We start from the raw sequence: 14019 nt of genomic DNA, 5'->3' as shown, positions 1-14019 counted from the left end.
CAGTTTGCACACTCAAGAATGTTAAAGTTATGAAGGCCAGTTATTTATATTCTCCATTGACCTTATTATATTATTATTCTCAACATTTCCACAACACCCGATACAACCAATTATTTGGCATCTAAAAACATATAATGTAAAAAAACCTGATACACCAGACAGAGTCTCTTTCCCTGTCCCTTGAGAAGCAGCCATATGGTTGCTCCTCTTGCTTACGTGTATATATTGCTATTATTGAATTCTAAGGAATATGTAGACCGGTGATAAGAGAAGAAACTAAAGAAATGAGGAGAAGGAAAATGGCAGTTAAAGATAAGCATAACAAGAAGTACAAAGCTATAAACATTACACCGCAAGAAGGAAGCAGTAGTAAGAACAACAAATGAATTCCAATGATAACCTCTCAAAAGAATAGTCCAAGGGACTTCAAAAGAAAACAACTGGTATGGAGAAGAAGATAGCAGAACAAAGCATGATTCCACATGAAGATAAGTAAATGATTCTATCCTCATAAATACATAGAAAAATTGAAACTAAATTTGGAACACATAATGCAACAGTCAGAAATATCTCATTTTCATTTTAATAACCAAATTTCACAATTAAAATTGAATTTCGAAAGCTGTGAATTTTATATCTTTAACCACCATTATAACTATTGTGTGATATGTAATGGTGACCCATATACAAACACATACACAATTCCTAGAATGCTAAGTAACCAGTGTCCATGATTCTCTAAAATTTAATCCATAATGATCCTACCCAAAAAAGCATATAACTATTATTGCCAAATGTGCTACTTTTAGTCTCTAGGAACAAAAAAGTAAGGATTCATAGATGTTATAATCTTCGATGAGAAGATCATAAACAGTAAGTACCACCAAGAAAAGAGTTCTCTACAGAATGCCAGACAAGGATACTTGAACCTTTTGTTTTCTGACTTGGACTGTTTAGTTAAGGTTTTACAATTAGCTGAACATTATACTAAATTGTTATATCGTATAGGGAGAATAAGTAATAAAATATATAAAAAAAGTGTCAATCAATATATTAAGAAAATTGCAAAGCTTGATATATTATTACATCAAGAAAATTTTGAACTTCTTCACAATATTTACACTAATCATAAACTTCCTTTTTCTTTTTGAAGAAAACTACAGTAATCTCAAACTTAAAGCAGTGAATTCCTTTTCCTCCAAATTCCTATCCAAAGATCAGTTTGATACCTTTTGCAGTTGACTTGTCATACATATCCTTCCGGATGTCATCATTCTCTTCATTGTCATCTGCTTCCTGTCCACCATTTTCTACATCACTTTCACTAGCCGTTTCCCACTCAGAATCATCAGCTTCTGGGCCATAGACATCTCCAGATCCATCCTCGGTAGGAATGCCCCCATGCTTAATAGCTGCTTCTCTGAATAACCATGCAGCATGCATCTGCTTCTTCACTAACCTTTCAGCATAATCAGGAACTTTGTTGTGCCTTAAAGAAAGGTCAGGATCATTAGACTTAGAGCACTCATTAATGAAAAGAATGGCATCTAACAAGCTCTCCTTCACCAATCCAAGCATATCATATGCTTGGGCTCTTCTCCATAAGCTTTTTGCATGACGATTAGGAGGGTTATGTAGGCACAACGCTCGTGTAGCATCACATATGGCTGCCAGTGGCTGCTGCAAGAGAAGATAACACTGAGCCCTATTGCTGTACAAGACAAGTCTTTCCTTTTTGGACTTCATTGGACACAGTGCCAAAGCTTCAGAGTATTTTGATGCAGCCCCTGAAATATCTCCTGAAGGGAATAAAGAGTTTCCTTCGAGCTTAACAACCAATGCTGCAGCTTGTTTTATTTGGAGATCCTCCTTTGGCATGTTCTTCTCCCATTTTATTCTCTGCCTCGAGCTCAAAAGCTCATCAATCTGTTCTTTTGTACGACTGCTGATATAGTTGCGTGCTGTCCCTTGTGCCTGGCAGCGTTCTTGAAGGACATTAACAATGATGTCTCCTAATCTTTTATGATCACCAAGAGCAGAAATTTCTGCTAAATCTGTGAGTGCCGGAGCTGCCTTATCTATCACCTATTAAATGAAATGAATACACCCTCAAACAACTGTAATAGATTAATGTTGTAACCATTACACAGGCTTATACTCATTGAATAAAAAATACAACTGAAATCTGATTAATCATGCATGGACTATGAAGGAATTGGTAACAGTTTACTTGAGACCGCAAAGCCAACAAACTTCATCTAGACCTCCCACAAATTATTCTCTTTCCAGACCATGCAATGCATCACATGATTCATACATTTTCAAAAGGACTAAGCTGTTCTTAGATTTGAACATAAAGACACTAAGACTATAAAGTTCATATGGTGAGTAAATATTAGCTATAAAATAAATTTTATGACTAAGCTCAGTGACAACATGACTTGGATATAACTGCTTCAAGACAGCCTATTCTACGTTTTACAATTTCGTATGTCCCCTCTATAGCAGTGATCCTGTAAAATCAAGCCACATCTTGATGTTATATAGGTAAGGAATCATTTGCAGGAGAGTTTTATACATACCATATAAATTTGACCAAGATATTTTGAATGGTGTGCAACTCTGATTTACTGAATCTCAGATTAGAATGCCAACATAGCCAGATGCAACTGAAAGAAGTAACTTATGCATATTTGTCATAAGAAAGTTCAATTAGGAAGTTGAACAAGTAAAATAATGCAAAAAAAAAATCTCTTAGAAGCTAGGAGATGGAACAACCTATGCAGTGCACATTGAAGTGTACAAACTAGCCACTCACCAATCTATGCAATTTCTTTCATGACAAAGCAATAAACAGCCTAATATTTCATGGAATGCAAGGAATCTATTATTGCCTTACCTTGTTTGAAGTGCTCTGGTCTTCAAGTAACCAAAGAAGACAGTCGATAGCCATATACTGCCAGTCATCTGATGATCGAGCAATGTTACATAGTGCTTCGATAACACCAGGACAGTTAGCAACAGGACCCCTGCGCTTGTGTTGACAAATTGTGTACAGTAAATATGTGGTAGGCAGTCGCTTGCCGTCCCCTTGGTACGAACGACATCATCACGGTACAACCGTCCCAAAAAGCTCGGGGCGGTGCCGTGCGATGTCGATCCATGCAAGTCATTCGACACTCGCACAGAAGCTTAAGACGGCCGCCCAAGGAACTGACCGTAGTTAATTGACCCCGTACAACCAACTCATCCTCGCAGGTATAAAATCTAACCCTCCTTAATTAGGAGGGGGAGGACTTTTCACACATTCAACTCACTCTTATTCCACTCAACGCTAACTTAAGCTTTGGATGGGTCGAGTTGGAAAATCCCTCTCTCGACCTCAACCTATGTGCAGGGGCTGGCGACGAAGAATTAAGCAACAAGACTCATAGCTCAACCCGACCAGACGTGCACTTTCGCTTCTTAAGTCTCCATGCGGGCGACCTTGCACATCCGAGATTAGACCGAGTCGTGCTAACTCTTCGGCCATAGCGTAGAGGTTCACTAACGTTTTGGCGCTAGAATGAGGGTTCGATGTCACAAGAGCACCCCCAACCGAGCACCCCGGAGAAGAGCCACCCCCGACTCACCTGACCTTTGGGTTTGGAGGGCAACTCCCACTTTCTCCGAGCCTAGAAAGGAATACCTCGACCGCAACCTCGAGCTGCTATTAGCAACGTTTCAATAATCCTGGGCTGTCACCTCCTGGGGCCATCATGGGGCAGCCTACTGTCTCAGCCGAGGCATTCCTCAACCTCACCCACCAGGTGTAAGCGTTAACTAGGATGATGCAGTCCATCGCACCCGTCGTACCCCAGCTAGCTCAGCAAATAGTTCTCCCCCCACGATTGTCGCCTATGATCCAACCTATGCTCATCCCTACACCTCACAATGCCACCCTAGTCGACCGGCCATCTCTAGCTCTAGATGCCCACCCCCCAACTAGGGAGCGATCGGGTCACCCAAGGCCAATGGCAAAGCGCAACCTCCCTGTGCCCAGACGCGCTGCCTCGACCTTCCCCGAAGCCAACACCCTATCATCCAACTCGTTCCGAGCCTAGTTGTGGTTGGTGAATCGGTGTCTGGACAAGGTTTAAAAGGAATTCCATAAATCCAAGGAGGAGCTTGGGGAAAGTACCTCGGTGGAGTTCCCCTTTGCCCAAGAAATTTAGGACAAGCCTATCACCCTCAACTTTCGCCTCCCAACGCTAGAGGCCAATGATGGTGGCTCCAATCTAGCAAAGCACATCACCACTTTCCGAGCCTATATGGCCCTATATGGCACTTTCGACGCTCTGATGTGTTGGCCATTTCTTACCACCCTCTGAGGCATAGCTCAGATGTGGTACAACCGAATGAGGCTGTCCTCGGTTTCGTCTTTTGATCAGCTTGCAAGAGAACTCGAGCTTCACTTCTTAGCCAGCGTGTGACTTAAACCGTCCACAGCCATGCTCCTCGGGCTAAGGCAGAAGGAGGATGAATCCCTCTTCGCTGCCTGCTTCGCTACTGAGATTCGAGGTGTCCCAGATGCCCACCCCTCTTTGGTTATGTAAACGTTCTTGATGGGCCTATGACCTTCAAGGTTCTTTTGGTCGCTGGTCGAGAGACCACCAGTGACCGTTCCCTAGATGCCCCAGCAGGCCAAATAATATGTTGCTGCAAAGGCACTAGCGGCAGAAGTGCACGAGGAGTCGCACAAGATGCCTTGCCAGGAGCTATCCATGTGAGTAGATCAGGGAAAGAAGAAGGCTCGCCATGGCGAGGACGAAAGAAGATGAGCCCAAAGTGTGCAGATAAAAAAAAAAAAAAAGCTTGCTATAGCGGAGCATGTGCCTGAACATGCCGAATTGTGCACCTCGGCCAAACAATGCACGAGTTGTGCACCTCGACCAAACAACGCCTAAATGGTGCACCTCGGCCAAACAATGCTTGAGTTGTGCACCTTGACCAAACAATGCTTGAGTTGTGCACATTAGCCAAACAGTGCTTGAATGGTGCACCTCGGCCAAACAGTGCCTGAGTCATGCATCTCGACCAAATAGTGTCCAAGTGGTGCATCTTGGCCAAACAGTGCCTGAATGATGCACCTCGGCCAAATAATGCTCAAGTTGTGCACCTCAGCCAAATAGTATCCGAGTAGTGCACCTCGGCTCAACAGTACCCGAGTTGTGCACCTTAGTCAAATAGTGCCCGAGACATGCACCTTGGCCAAACAGTGCTCGAGCCATGCCTTGCAGCCAGTCCAATGCCCAAGCCACGCCTTGCAACTAATATAATGTTCAAGTAGCATCTCGGCCAGTCCAACACCCGAGCCATGCCTCGCGGCCAGTCCAATGCCCTAGCTATGCCTTGCGACCAATCTGATATCTGAGTCACATCTCAGCTAGTCTAACGCTCGAGCCATGCCTTGCGGCCATTCTAATGCCCGAGCCATGCCTCGCGGCTCGTCTAATGTTCGAGTCACATCTCGGCCAGTCCAACGTCCGAGCCACGCCTTGCAGCCAATCTAATGCTCAAGCCACGCCTCGCGACCAGTCCAATGTCTGAGTCATGTCTCGACCAGTCCAATGCCCGAGCTATGCCTCATGGCCAGTCTAATGTCCGAGTCATGTCTCAGCCAATCAAATGCCTGAGCCATGCCTCGCGGCCAGTCCAATATCCGAGACATGCCTCGACTAGTCCAATGCTTGAGTGATGCCTCATGACCAGTCCATTGTCCGAGTCACGTCTTGACCAATCAAATGCCCGAGCCATGCCTCGAGGCTAGTCAAATGCCCGAGCCATGCCTCGCGGCCAGTCCAATGTCTGAGTCACTTCTCGGCCAATCCAATACCCGAGCTAATCCTTGCGACCAATCCAATGTCCGAGTCACGTCTCGGCCAATCAAATACCCGAGCCACGCCTCGTGGCCAGTCCAATATCTGAGTCTTACCTCGGCCATTCCAATGCCCAAACCACGTCTTGCGACCAGTTTGATGCCTGAGCCACGCCTCACGGCCAGTCCAATGTTCGAGTCATGTCTCGGCCAGTCTTGCGCCCAAGTAGTGTAGCTCGACCAGTCCAACGCCCAGTGTTGCTTAGCCAGCCCAGGCCCTGAGTTAGTCGCTCGACCAGTCCAGCTCCCGATCAACCAATGATCAAAAGATTTAGGACAAAGAATTTAATGGGTTCAGGTTTTTTATATTAGAGAACCCATTAAATTCTTTGTCCTAAATCTTTTGTTGCTGTAATTTACAGGCAGCAGTAGTCATTTGATAAGAGAACCCAATAAATTCTATAATCTAAATCTTTCTGGTTGCAACTTGCAGGCAGAAGCAATCACCTAAGCAAACTGGGGCTCTTACCTTATTGATCGTTGCTGCCATTCTCGAGTCTTGGTGAGAGTTCTGGCAAATCTTCCGCTAGCAGTAAGTCTGATCAGGTTTTGCTATATGGAATTATTCCTGTTATGATTGCTTCTGTTCTTTCCGCTTCGGCTTCTTCTTTGCGCCAATGGGCCTCTCAGGTCAGTTATATATCACTTTAGTTCCCAATCAAATAGTCTTCCTAACATTGTCCTTGAGCTTCCTAGTTTGCTTCTTTTGCAGGTGAAGAAGCACACATCATATATAATGACTGTAGAAATGTCATTTGTTGGTAGTTTATGATTGCTGGCAAGTACTTACAAGTCACCTGATGGAGAGGCAATACGAAAATACGGATTCTTTCATGGTTGGACCGTGTGAACTCTAGTAATTCTACTTTTCTCACCATTCTTACTCATCTTTAAAATATACCTAGTAATGACAATATAGAGGCAAACTCTCATATTCTTTCTCATGATGTTTGCAGCATTAAACTTAAATTGCTTTTCTGTGACAAAATGGACTCCACAAAATGAATTTTAAGGGCATTTTATTGCATGGTAGCTTTGAATATTTATTTGATTTTCATTTACTGTTTCTCTTTGTAGCCATAGATGGACTGGTGTACTTTCATGTGGCAATCTTAAACCAGTGTTGGCAGTCTGAAGATGTGGATTTTTGGGTTTATCATAGCTTAGGGTATTTTCTGCTAACATGCTAATGTGAAGCTGTTTGTACTTGTAACCAAATGATACAATTAGTTTTCTGGTTCTGGTTGTATCTGTCATAAGAGATTATGGAGCACATTGGGGTATTTTAAAATTTTGTGGATCAATTTGTTCATACATTTCTTCTAATCAAGTTAGTGGTTCAGAGGGTTATACTAAAGAACCAATTGATTGGAATAAACAGGCACTGGACCTCAGTTGGGACTTGGGAATCAATGAACTGACTAATTGTCACCTCTCTTTTTTCATAATGCCACCTACATGTTTGCATATCTTCAGAGTTTCTCATTAAGTCGAACAAATTGAATAAAGAGAATCTCTATTTCTGGAAAGTCAAGCAGTCCGGGGTGTTTGGTTGTCTTCCCGTGAGAAAATCTGATGAGTTCACTGTAAAAGGAATTAGTAGTAGTATTGTGATCTTGATTTTCAAAGAAAGTAACCAAATTGTCTTGCTGCAGCAATAACACAAGTCTATTATTTCAAGTATCAACTCTTAGATGCATTCCCATGTAGTAATTTCATATTATACAATCCATCTTTTCTATAAAGTGCTTCTGGTTATAGCTTTTGTTTTTGTCTAAAACTTCATTCTGTCATTGCTGCTCCTAAATGGCATTTAGTTTAGCGAAGAGCTGTGCTTCATGGAGTCATTTATAGTTCTTGTTGGTCAGCAAATAGCAATGGTTTTGTAGGATAGTATAATGTCTTTGGCTGGCCAGCACACTCTATCCGTTTTCCCTGGTAACCATGCTTCAGGGAATCCTGTTTAATCATACGTGGATGTTTCTCTTTTGCTGAATTATGGGAGGATCTTGTTGTTTGCTACATGTTTTCAGATTGTAGTGGATATTAGACAATATAACATTACATTATATCAAATGCTTAACTGTCGTACTGGTAACTTGTATTGGCCTACTTCTTACATTTATTTAAGGTGCATAGGCAATGCATGATATGGGAGCATAATCATTTCTTTTTCCATCTAGCTTTATATTGGTAGTCGGGTTCTTCCACAGATACCAGTTGTACTGAATGCTGTCGGAGGGATTCTTGTCGGTCTTGTCACTGCTCATGCTGGAGGTGTCAGATAGGCAAGTGGAGATTATAGATAAATGAACAAAAGCAATTTTGTTTTGTTCCGTCTACGGTCACAAGCTCGTAACTGCAATGTTGCAGTTTCTTTTCGATGGGAAACCACCCTCCGTGTATTGCCTTGCGGCATTACCTCTTGTCATCAGCAGCATCGTCATATACCAGAAATATCCATATGTTGCAAGAAAGAAGGAGGTTTAAGCACAAAGTCATTCTGATTTCAGAGAGCAGGGTGTCGTTGCCATGCTCTCATTCTGTTAACAATATCTTGTACCAATGGACATTCTGATACAACCGAAACATGAAACTCAAGCAAAGACAATTGATCTGGTAACCGTATTCCATGTGTTCTATTACAAGATTATACACCTTTGATTGTTTACTCTTTAATATTTTTTCTGTAATTTCTTTAAATATAAGTACTTATAGGATTATACATCAGTTATGGAACTTTATTTGTTATCTCAAGTGAATGTGAGTGAGTCTGGTAATGAAACTCATGCAAAGACAATTGATCTGGTAATTGTATTCCATATGTCCTATTACAGATTATACACCTTTTGATTGTTTACACCTTTGAGTTTCATTCCAGTACTTAAGTTGCTATAGGATTATACATCAGTAATGGAACTTTTTTTTGTTAGTCTAAGTTAAATGGTAATGAAACTCAAGTCTACAGTAGACCTTTTTTTTTATTTGTATTCTTAGAATGTGCATGCAAAAGTGATTTAAAAAATATTAGACGTCAAGGTTGCTAGGCATTCGCCTATGCATTTGTCCGAGTGAAATAAGATGTTCTGAAATATTAAAATCTAAAAAATATAATTTAAATAAAAATATAATTATTTAAATAAAAATATGATATTAAATTAAAAATATATTGTTAATAATATATTATTTACTGTTAATAATAGTTAGAGGGAGAGAAAAGTATTGTTAAGAGAAGGATAAAAAGGTCACCGAGAATGAAAATTGATGAAAAATAATAGCACATGTGATGAGAAGTTGGCAACGACAGTAGTGGAGGATTAGTTTAAGATATCTGTGATACTGTTGCGAACGATAGCAATGGTAATGATGAAAGTTACGAACAATAACAACAACAATAACAGAAGCTCCAAATTGTATTCATCGATGGCAAAGAAACCTACTGTCGTCTCCCTCGATAGTAGAAGAACTTGCACACAGAGCGACGATTGAATGAAGCTACAGGCTCTTGTTAAGTCGTTGGACCCCTCTATCAGCGATAGAGGAAGGCTTAGTCTGTTGCGTCTACGATGGTGGGAGTTGTGGAAATTATCGTCGACGGTGGGAGAAGCAGTGCTAGGGTTGGCTCGGGGCCACGCAGAGGTGAGAAACCGTGTTATTGAATGTAACCAAACTTAAAAGTTTAATTCAATTAGCTTATTTGAATTGGGTGCTCGCTCGAAGTACCTAACGCTTGGGTTCAGGCAGCGCCTTACTGAAGCGTCCCACTTAGTTTACACACGAGATGTCTATTAGTAGCGATGGTCGTGTGGTTTCCAGCTGCTCTTGGTGTGGGAATAATGCAATGAATTGATAAATAAGATATTTTTAGAAGATATTATAATCTTAACTAACAGTGACTCCATGGCCCAATGGATAAGGCGCTGGTCTACGGAACCAGAGATTCTGGGTTCGATCCCCAGTGGAGTCGAATGTATTTGCTGTTTTATTTTTTGGCTCTAACATTGTTATTCTCCGATGTAAATTATCTGAAGCATACATGGACTCACCAACTAGAACGTTGCATGCGTGCTTCTTCGCCAACCGACACAGGCCACAACCAATGCAAAAATGCCACATCTCTCGACCATGTTTACTTGCTCTTCTCCTGCAACGGAACTTCCCCTTAAACCCGCAGCATCTCTTTCTTTAAATGCCTCCCTCGTTTTCGCATCTCTCCATTATCTCTCGCTCCGTCTGAAGCCCAACATCTCATCCATGGCGACCATCAAGGTTCCGGAAATCTCATCCATGGCGACAATCAAGGTTCCGGAAATCTCATCCATGGCGACAATCAAGGTTCCGGCCACCGTCCCTTCCCCCGCTGAGGACTGCGACCAGCTGCGGAAGGCATTCCAAGGTACCCCGGTTAAATTAACTTTCTCCTCGTCAGCGTCGCCTCCCCTGCCTTTCCATTCCCATTGGGGCTCTCAATCCGATCCTCGCCGATTCTCTTGATCGTCATCTTGTGCAGGTTGGGGCACGAACGAGCGCCTGATCATCTCGATCTTGGCGCACCGCACGGCCGCCCAGCGCCGCGCCATCCGCGCCACCTACGCGGAGACCTACGGCGAGGAGCTTCTCAAGTCACTGGAAGATGAGATCTCCGGCGACTTCGAGGTCCCTCTGTTCTTCCCTTTGATCCAAACAGATCGCCCTCTTGATCTTATCTGTTTGAGAATTTATGTGCTTTTTTATTTATTTTGGGTCGAAACAGAGGGCGGTGCTGCTGTGGACGCTGGATCCGGCGGATCGGGACGCCCAGCTGGCAAACGAAGCGCTGCGGGGATGGAATCCGAGCAACCGCGTGCTGATCGAGATCGCGTGCACGAGGAACTCCGGCGAACTCTTTGATGTGAGGCGAGCCTACCATCTGCGGTACAAGCGATCCCTCGAGGAGGATGTGGCCAAGCATACCACCGGAGATTTCCGTAAGGTATTGATTTATTGTTTGATGATAATATTTCTTCATGATATAAGAGCCGATGTTTGCTTCGTGTTCTTTGCTTAATGGTGAAAGGATCGGATCTTGAATCTCTTTTTACTGATTTGTGTTACTCGTATATAGGTGTTCTTTCTGTGATTCCAACCCTTCATATTTTAATTTCTGATAATTAATTAAGTTTAACTAAGGTTGTAAAAGTCCGATCCTACCAAAATGTGTCAGAAGTCTACGATGTGGCAAATGTGGCAAATGTCTATCTACAGGAATTAGCTTATTGACTCCATCACATATTTTTAGTTGTCTATTTGTAGATATTGTAATGCTTGCAACCGAGAAGTACTTGTATCATTTTCTTTTCTTCCTTCCTACCTCGCACTTGTGAGAGAGAGAGAGAGAGAGAGAGAGAGAGAGGCTGATTTGTGGCTTACTTCATGATCTACCTAACCTGACCTGATCTCGTTACAGTAAACAACCAATTAGGGATTGAGATACAAAGGAGTGTACTTTGAGACGTTCCCCCTTGTCCATTTTCCACTACTGCTAATTGAGTCCCGCTAAAAGCACAGCTGACCTTAAAGACTGATCAACCCAACCCATCTTTAGAAATCACCCTTTCCCTTTCCTTCTTCTTTCTTATAAAGAGGAAGTTTATGCCAACAAGGAGCAGGTGCTACGGTCTGACATTGGGATCGTATTAGAGGACTAATGCTATGGAACTCAATGTTATAATCAACAAAAAATAAACATAAAGAGAATGGGTATTTTCTTTTGCCTTATGTGCAAGTTGTTTTACTAATCCAATTTGTGTATTTCAGCTTTTGGTGCCACTTGTAAGCTCATACCGCTATGAGGGAATAGAGGTGAGTGGAAAATTGGTAAAATCAGAGGCTAAGATGCTGCATGAAAAGATCACTGAGAAGGCTTACAGCCATGAAGAACTCATTAGGATTTTCACTACAAGAAGCAAAGCTCAGTTGATTGCAACAATAAACCATTACAAAAATGAGTATGGTAAACCAATTAACAAGGTATAAACTTCATCATAGTAGTAATTTTTGTTACAGTAACTTTATTAGGTGTTTGAATTTCTTCTATATCGTTGATAACGTTTAATAGTTTCAGTTTTATGTAGTATTTGTGCTACACAATATCTTTGTTGACTTTGAATACTGATTGGTGAGATGTTTGTATCATAGTAATGTTTTATTGTCCAAAAGGTTCAAGCCTTTGATTCATCGATTTTTTGTTGTATAATCTTACCACCATTTGCTTTTAAAATTTTTTTAAAAAATTTAATGTTATTGTAATGGCCTTTCATCATGAATCATGATTTTTTCTACTAAATAACTTATTTGATATTTGGGTGTTTATATTTTTCATCATGGTGGAATTTTCTTCATGACTTTTCCGGGTTCCAATACTTTGTTCTATATTTCTATATTAAAAATTGATATTTTAAAAACTAGAGTATGTAATCTTTAGGTTATGTTGCATTTGAGCATCTCAGCTAAAATAGCTTGTCCAACATCTTATCCTCTATATAATATTTGATAATATATCATGGAGGAGGATTTTTACTATCTTCCAATTATTTCTTATCAATCTGAACTTGAATTTATATTTCATCTATTTATGTGCTCAAACTAATACAGCTTATATTCTAATAGTAGCGTAAATGACTTATCTTAATATGCATGATTAGTAGACAATATACTATGCATCTTCAATTTAATTTTAACAATTACTTTTGATAAATAAAATTAATTATTTTAATCTTGAAAATATGGAACTTTAGACTAATATGCATTAAGGCTTCATGTCATACTGTAATTGTTTCTTAATATTTGATTAGATTTAGTTTTCTGGCAGGATTTAAAATCTGATCCTAAAAACGAGTTCCTCGCTGCATTAAGGGCGATCATACGTTGCACATTCTGTCCAGAGAGATACTTGGAGAAGGTAATCCGGTTGGCTATAAAAGGTTTAGGAACTGATGAGAATTCTCTTACTCGAATAATTACTACTCGTGCGGAGGTTGATCTGAAGGCGATAGAGACAGCCTACTACAAAAGGAACAGTGTGTCACTTAAACAAGCGATCAAGGATGACACTTCGGGAGACTACAAAGCAATGCTCACTGCGCTGCTAGGACATGATGATGCTTAAGTTTTTTCAGTGTTTCTATCTAGATAAAATATGATGTTGTTTCACTTTGCTGAATTTCTTCTTATTGGAATGGTAAACCAAAATATTAATATCACTAGAAAGATAAAACTGAATTATATTTATTCTTCCTAGTGTTAAGTATTTTGATAAACTATCATGTTTCTTTACTAATAAAAAGTGAGTTTTAACTTTGACTCTCAATGTGTGTGATTGTAACAATATATATCTGTGACTTATGGAGTGAGAAATTAAATAAAAAATGATTTTTTTAATATATATTGTTTTACTAATTAATCATGAATTCTGTTTTCTAGATTCATCAAATTAAGCATTTATCATGTTATATAATAATCATAAACCTTAATCGCTAATTTCTCTAGCATAAAACATATGACCGAGAATGAGCAACATAATCAAAACTTGTTATAACAAAAAATAGATAGTCACAATGAAAAAAAAATAGATAGCCACGATGACTATTTAGCACTCTACTCAGCTTAGTGTTTATAACTATATAGGCATTTATAACTATATAGGCAGACTCATATCATGATATCATTGTCCATCATGACTTAAGGAGAATAGCTTGGTATGTTTGTCAGATAATGAAAAATAGAAACGATAAGATATAACAAAGGTTAAGATAAAAATAAAAACTTACACGAGCAAAAGAGACCATGTCTCCTTTACACATTTCAAAGTAGGAATTCAATTTTCGTTTCATAATTAAATCAATAGGAATCTCATCTATTTTTATCTATAATAAATTTTGAGGCTGCATAGAATTTTTTTCATAACTTCTCCCGATTCCAATGCTCTATTCTCTTTTTCTATATCGCAAATTAATATTTAATGAACTAGAGTCTTTAATCTTTAGGTTGTATTACATTTGAGCATCTCAGCTAAAATAGCTTACCCAACATTTTATCCTCTATCAATAGACTTTTATCTTTGA

At 40.2% G+C, this 14019-nt stretch overlaps 2 protein-coding genes, 1 non-coding gene and 1 pseudogene across 3 annotated transcripts; 3 read left to right on the top strand and 1 right to left on the bottom strand.

Annotated features, from left to right (window-relative positions):
• Positions 1–1160: 1160 nt before the first annotated feature.
• Positions 1161–3841, bottom strand: LOC135594531 (uncharacterized). Its single transcript, XM_065084899.1, has 3 exons — positions 3807–3841; positions 2900–3029; positions 1161–2085 (listed from the first exon to the last, which is right to left on the bottom strand). The coding sequence occupies exons 1-3, from the start codon at positions 3839–3841 to the stop codon at positions 1207–1209; spliced, it is 1044 nt and encodes a 347-aa protein (XP_064940971.1). The 3' UTR covers positions 1161–1206.
• A 649-nt stretch (positions 3842–4490) lies between these two features.
• On the top strand, positions 4491–8703 carry LOC135594530 (UDP-N-acetylglucosamine transporter ROCK1-like; annotated as a pseudogene).
• A 1108-nt stretch (positions 8704–9811) lies between these two features.
• Positions 9812–9884, top strand: TRNAR-ACG (transfer RNA arginine (anticodon ACG)). Its single transcript has one exon. It is a non-coding gene; the product is annotated as a tRNA-Arg (tRNA).
• Positions 9885–10126: 242 nt separating this feature from the next.
• LOC103997955 (annexin Gh1) lies at positions 10127–13265 on the top strand. The gene is made up of 5 exons (XM_009419300.3): positions 10127–10313; positions 10428–10573; positions 10671–10889; positions 11714–11926; positions 12768–13265. The coding sequence occupies exons 1-5, from the start codon at positions 10172–10174 to the stop codon at positions 13062–13064; spliced, it is 1017 nt and encodes a 338-aa protein (XP_009417575.2). The 5' UTR covers positions 10127–10171; the 3' UTR covers positions 13065–13265.
• The last annotated feature ends 754 nt before the right edge of the window (positions 13266–14019 follow it).

Source organism: Musa acuminata, chromosome BXJ1-9 (assembly GCF_036884655.1).
Source record: "Musa acuminata AAA Group cultivar baxijiao chromosome BXJ1-9, Cavendish_Baxijiao_AAA, whole genome shotgun sequence".
Lineage (NCBI taxonomy): Eukaryota > Viridiplantae > Streptophyta > Magnoliopsida > Zingiberales > Musaceae > Musa > Musa acuminata.
This window is presented reverse-complemented; position numbering and strand designations above follow the sequence as displayed.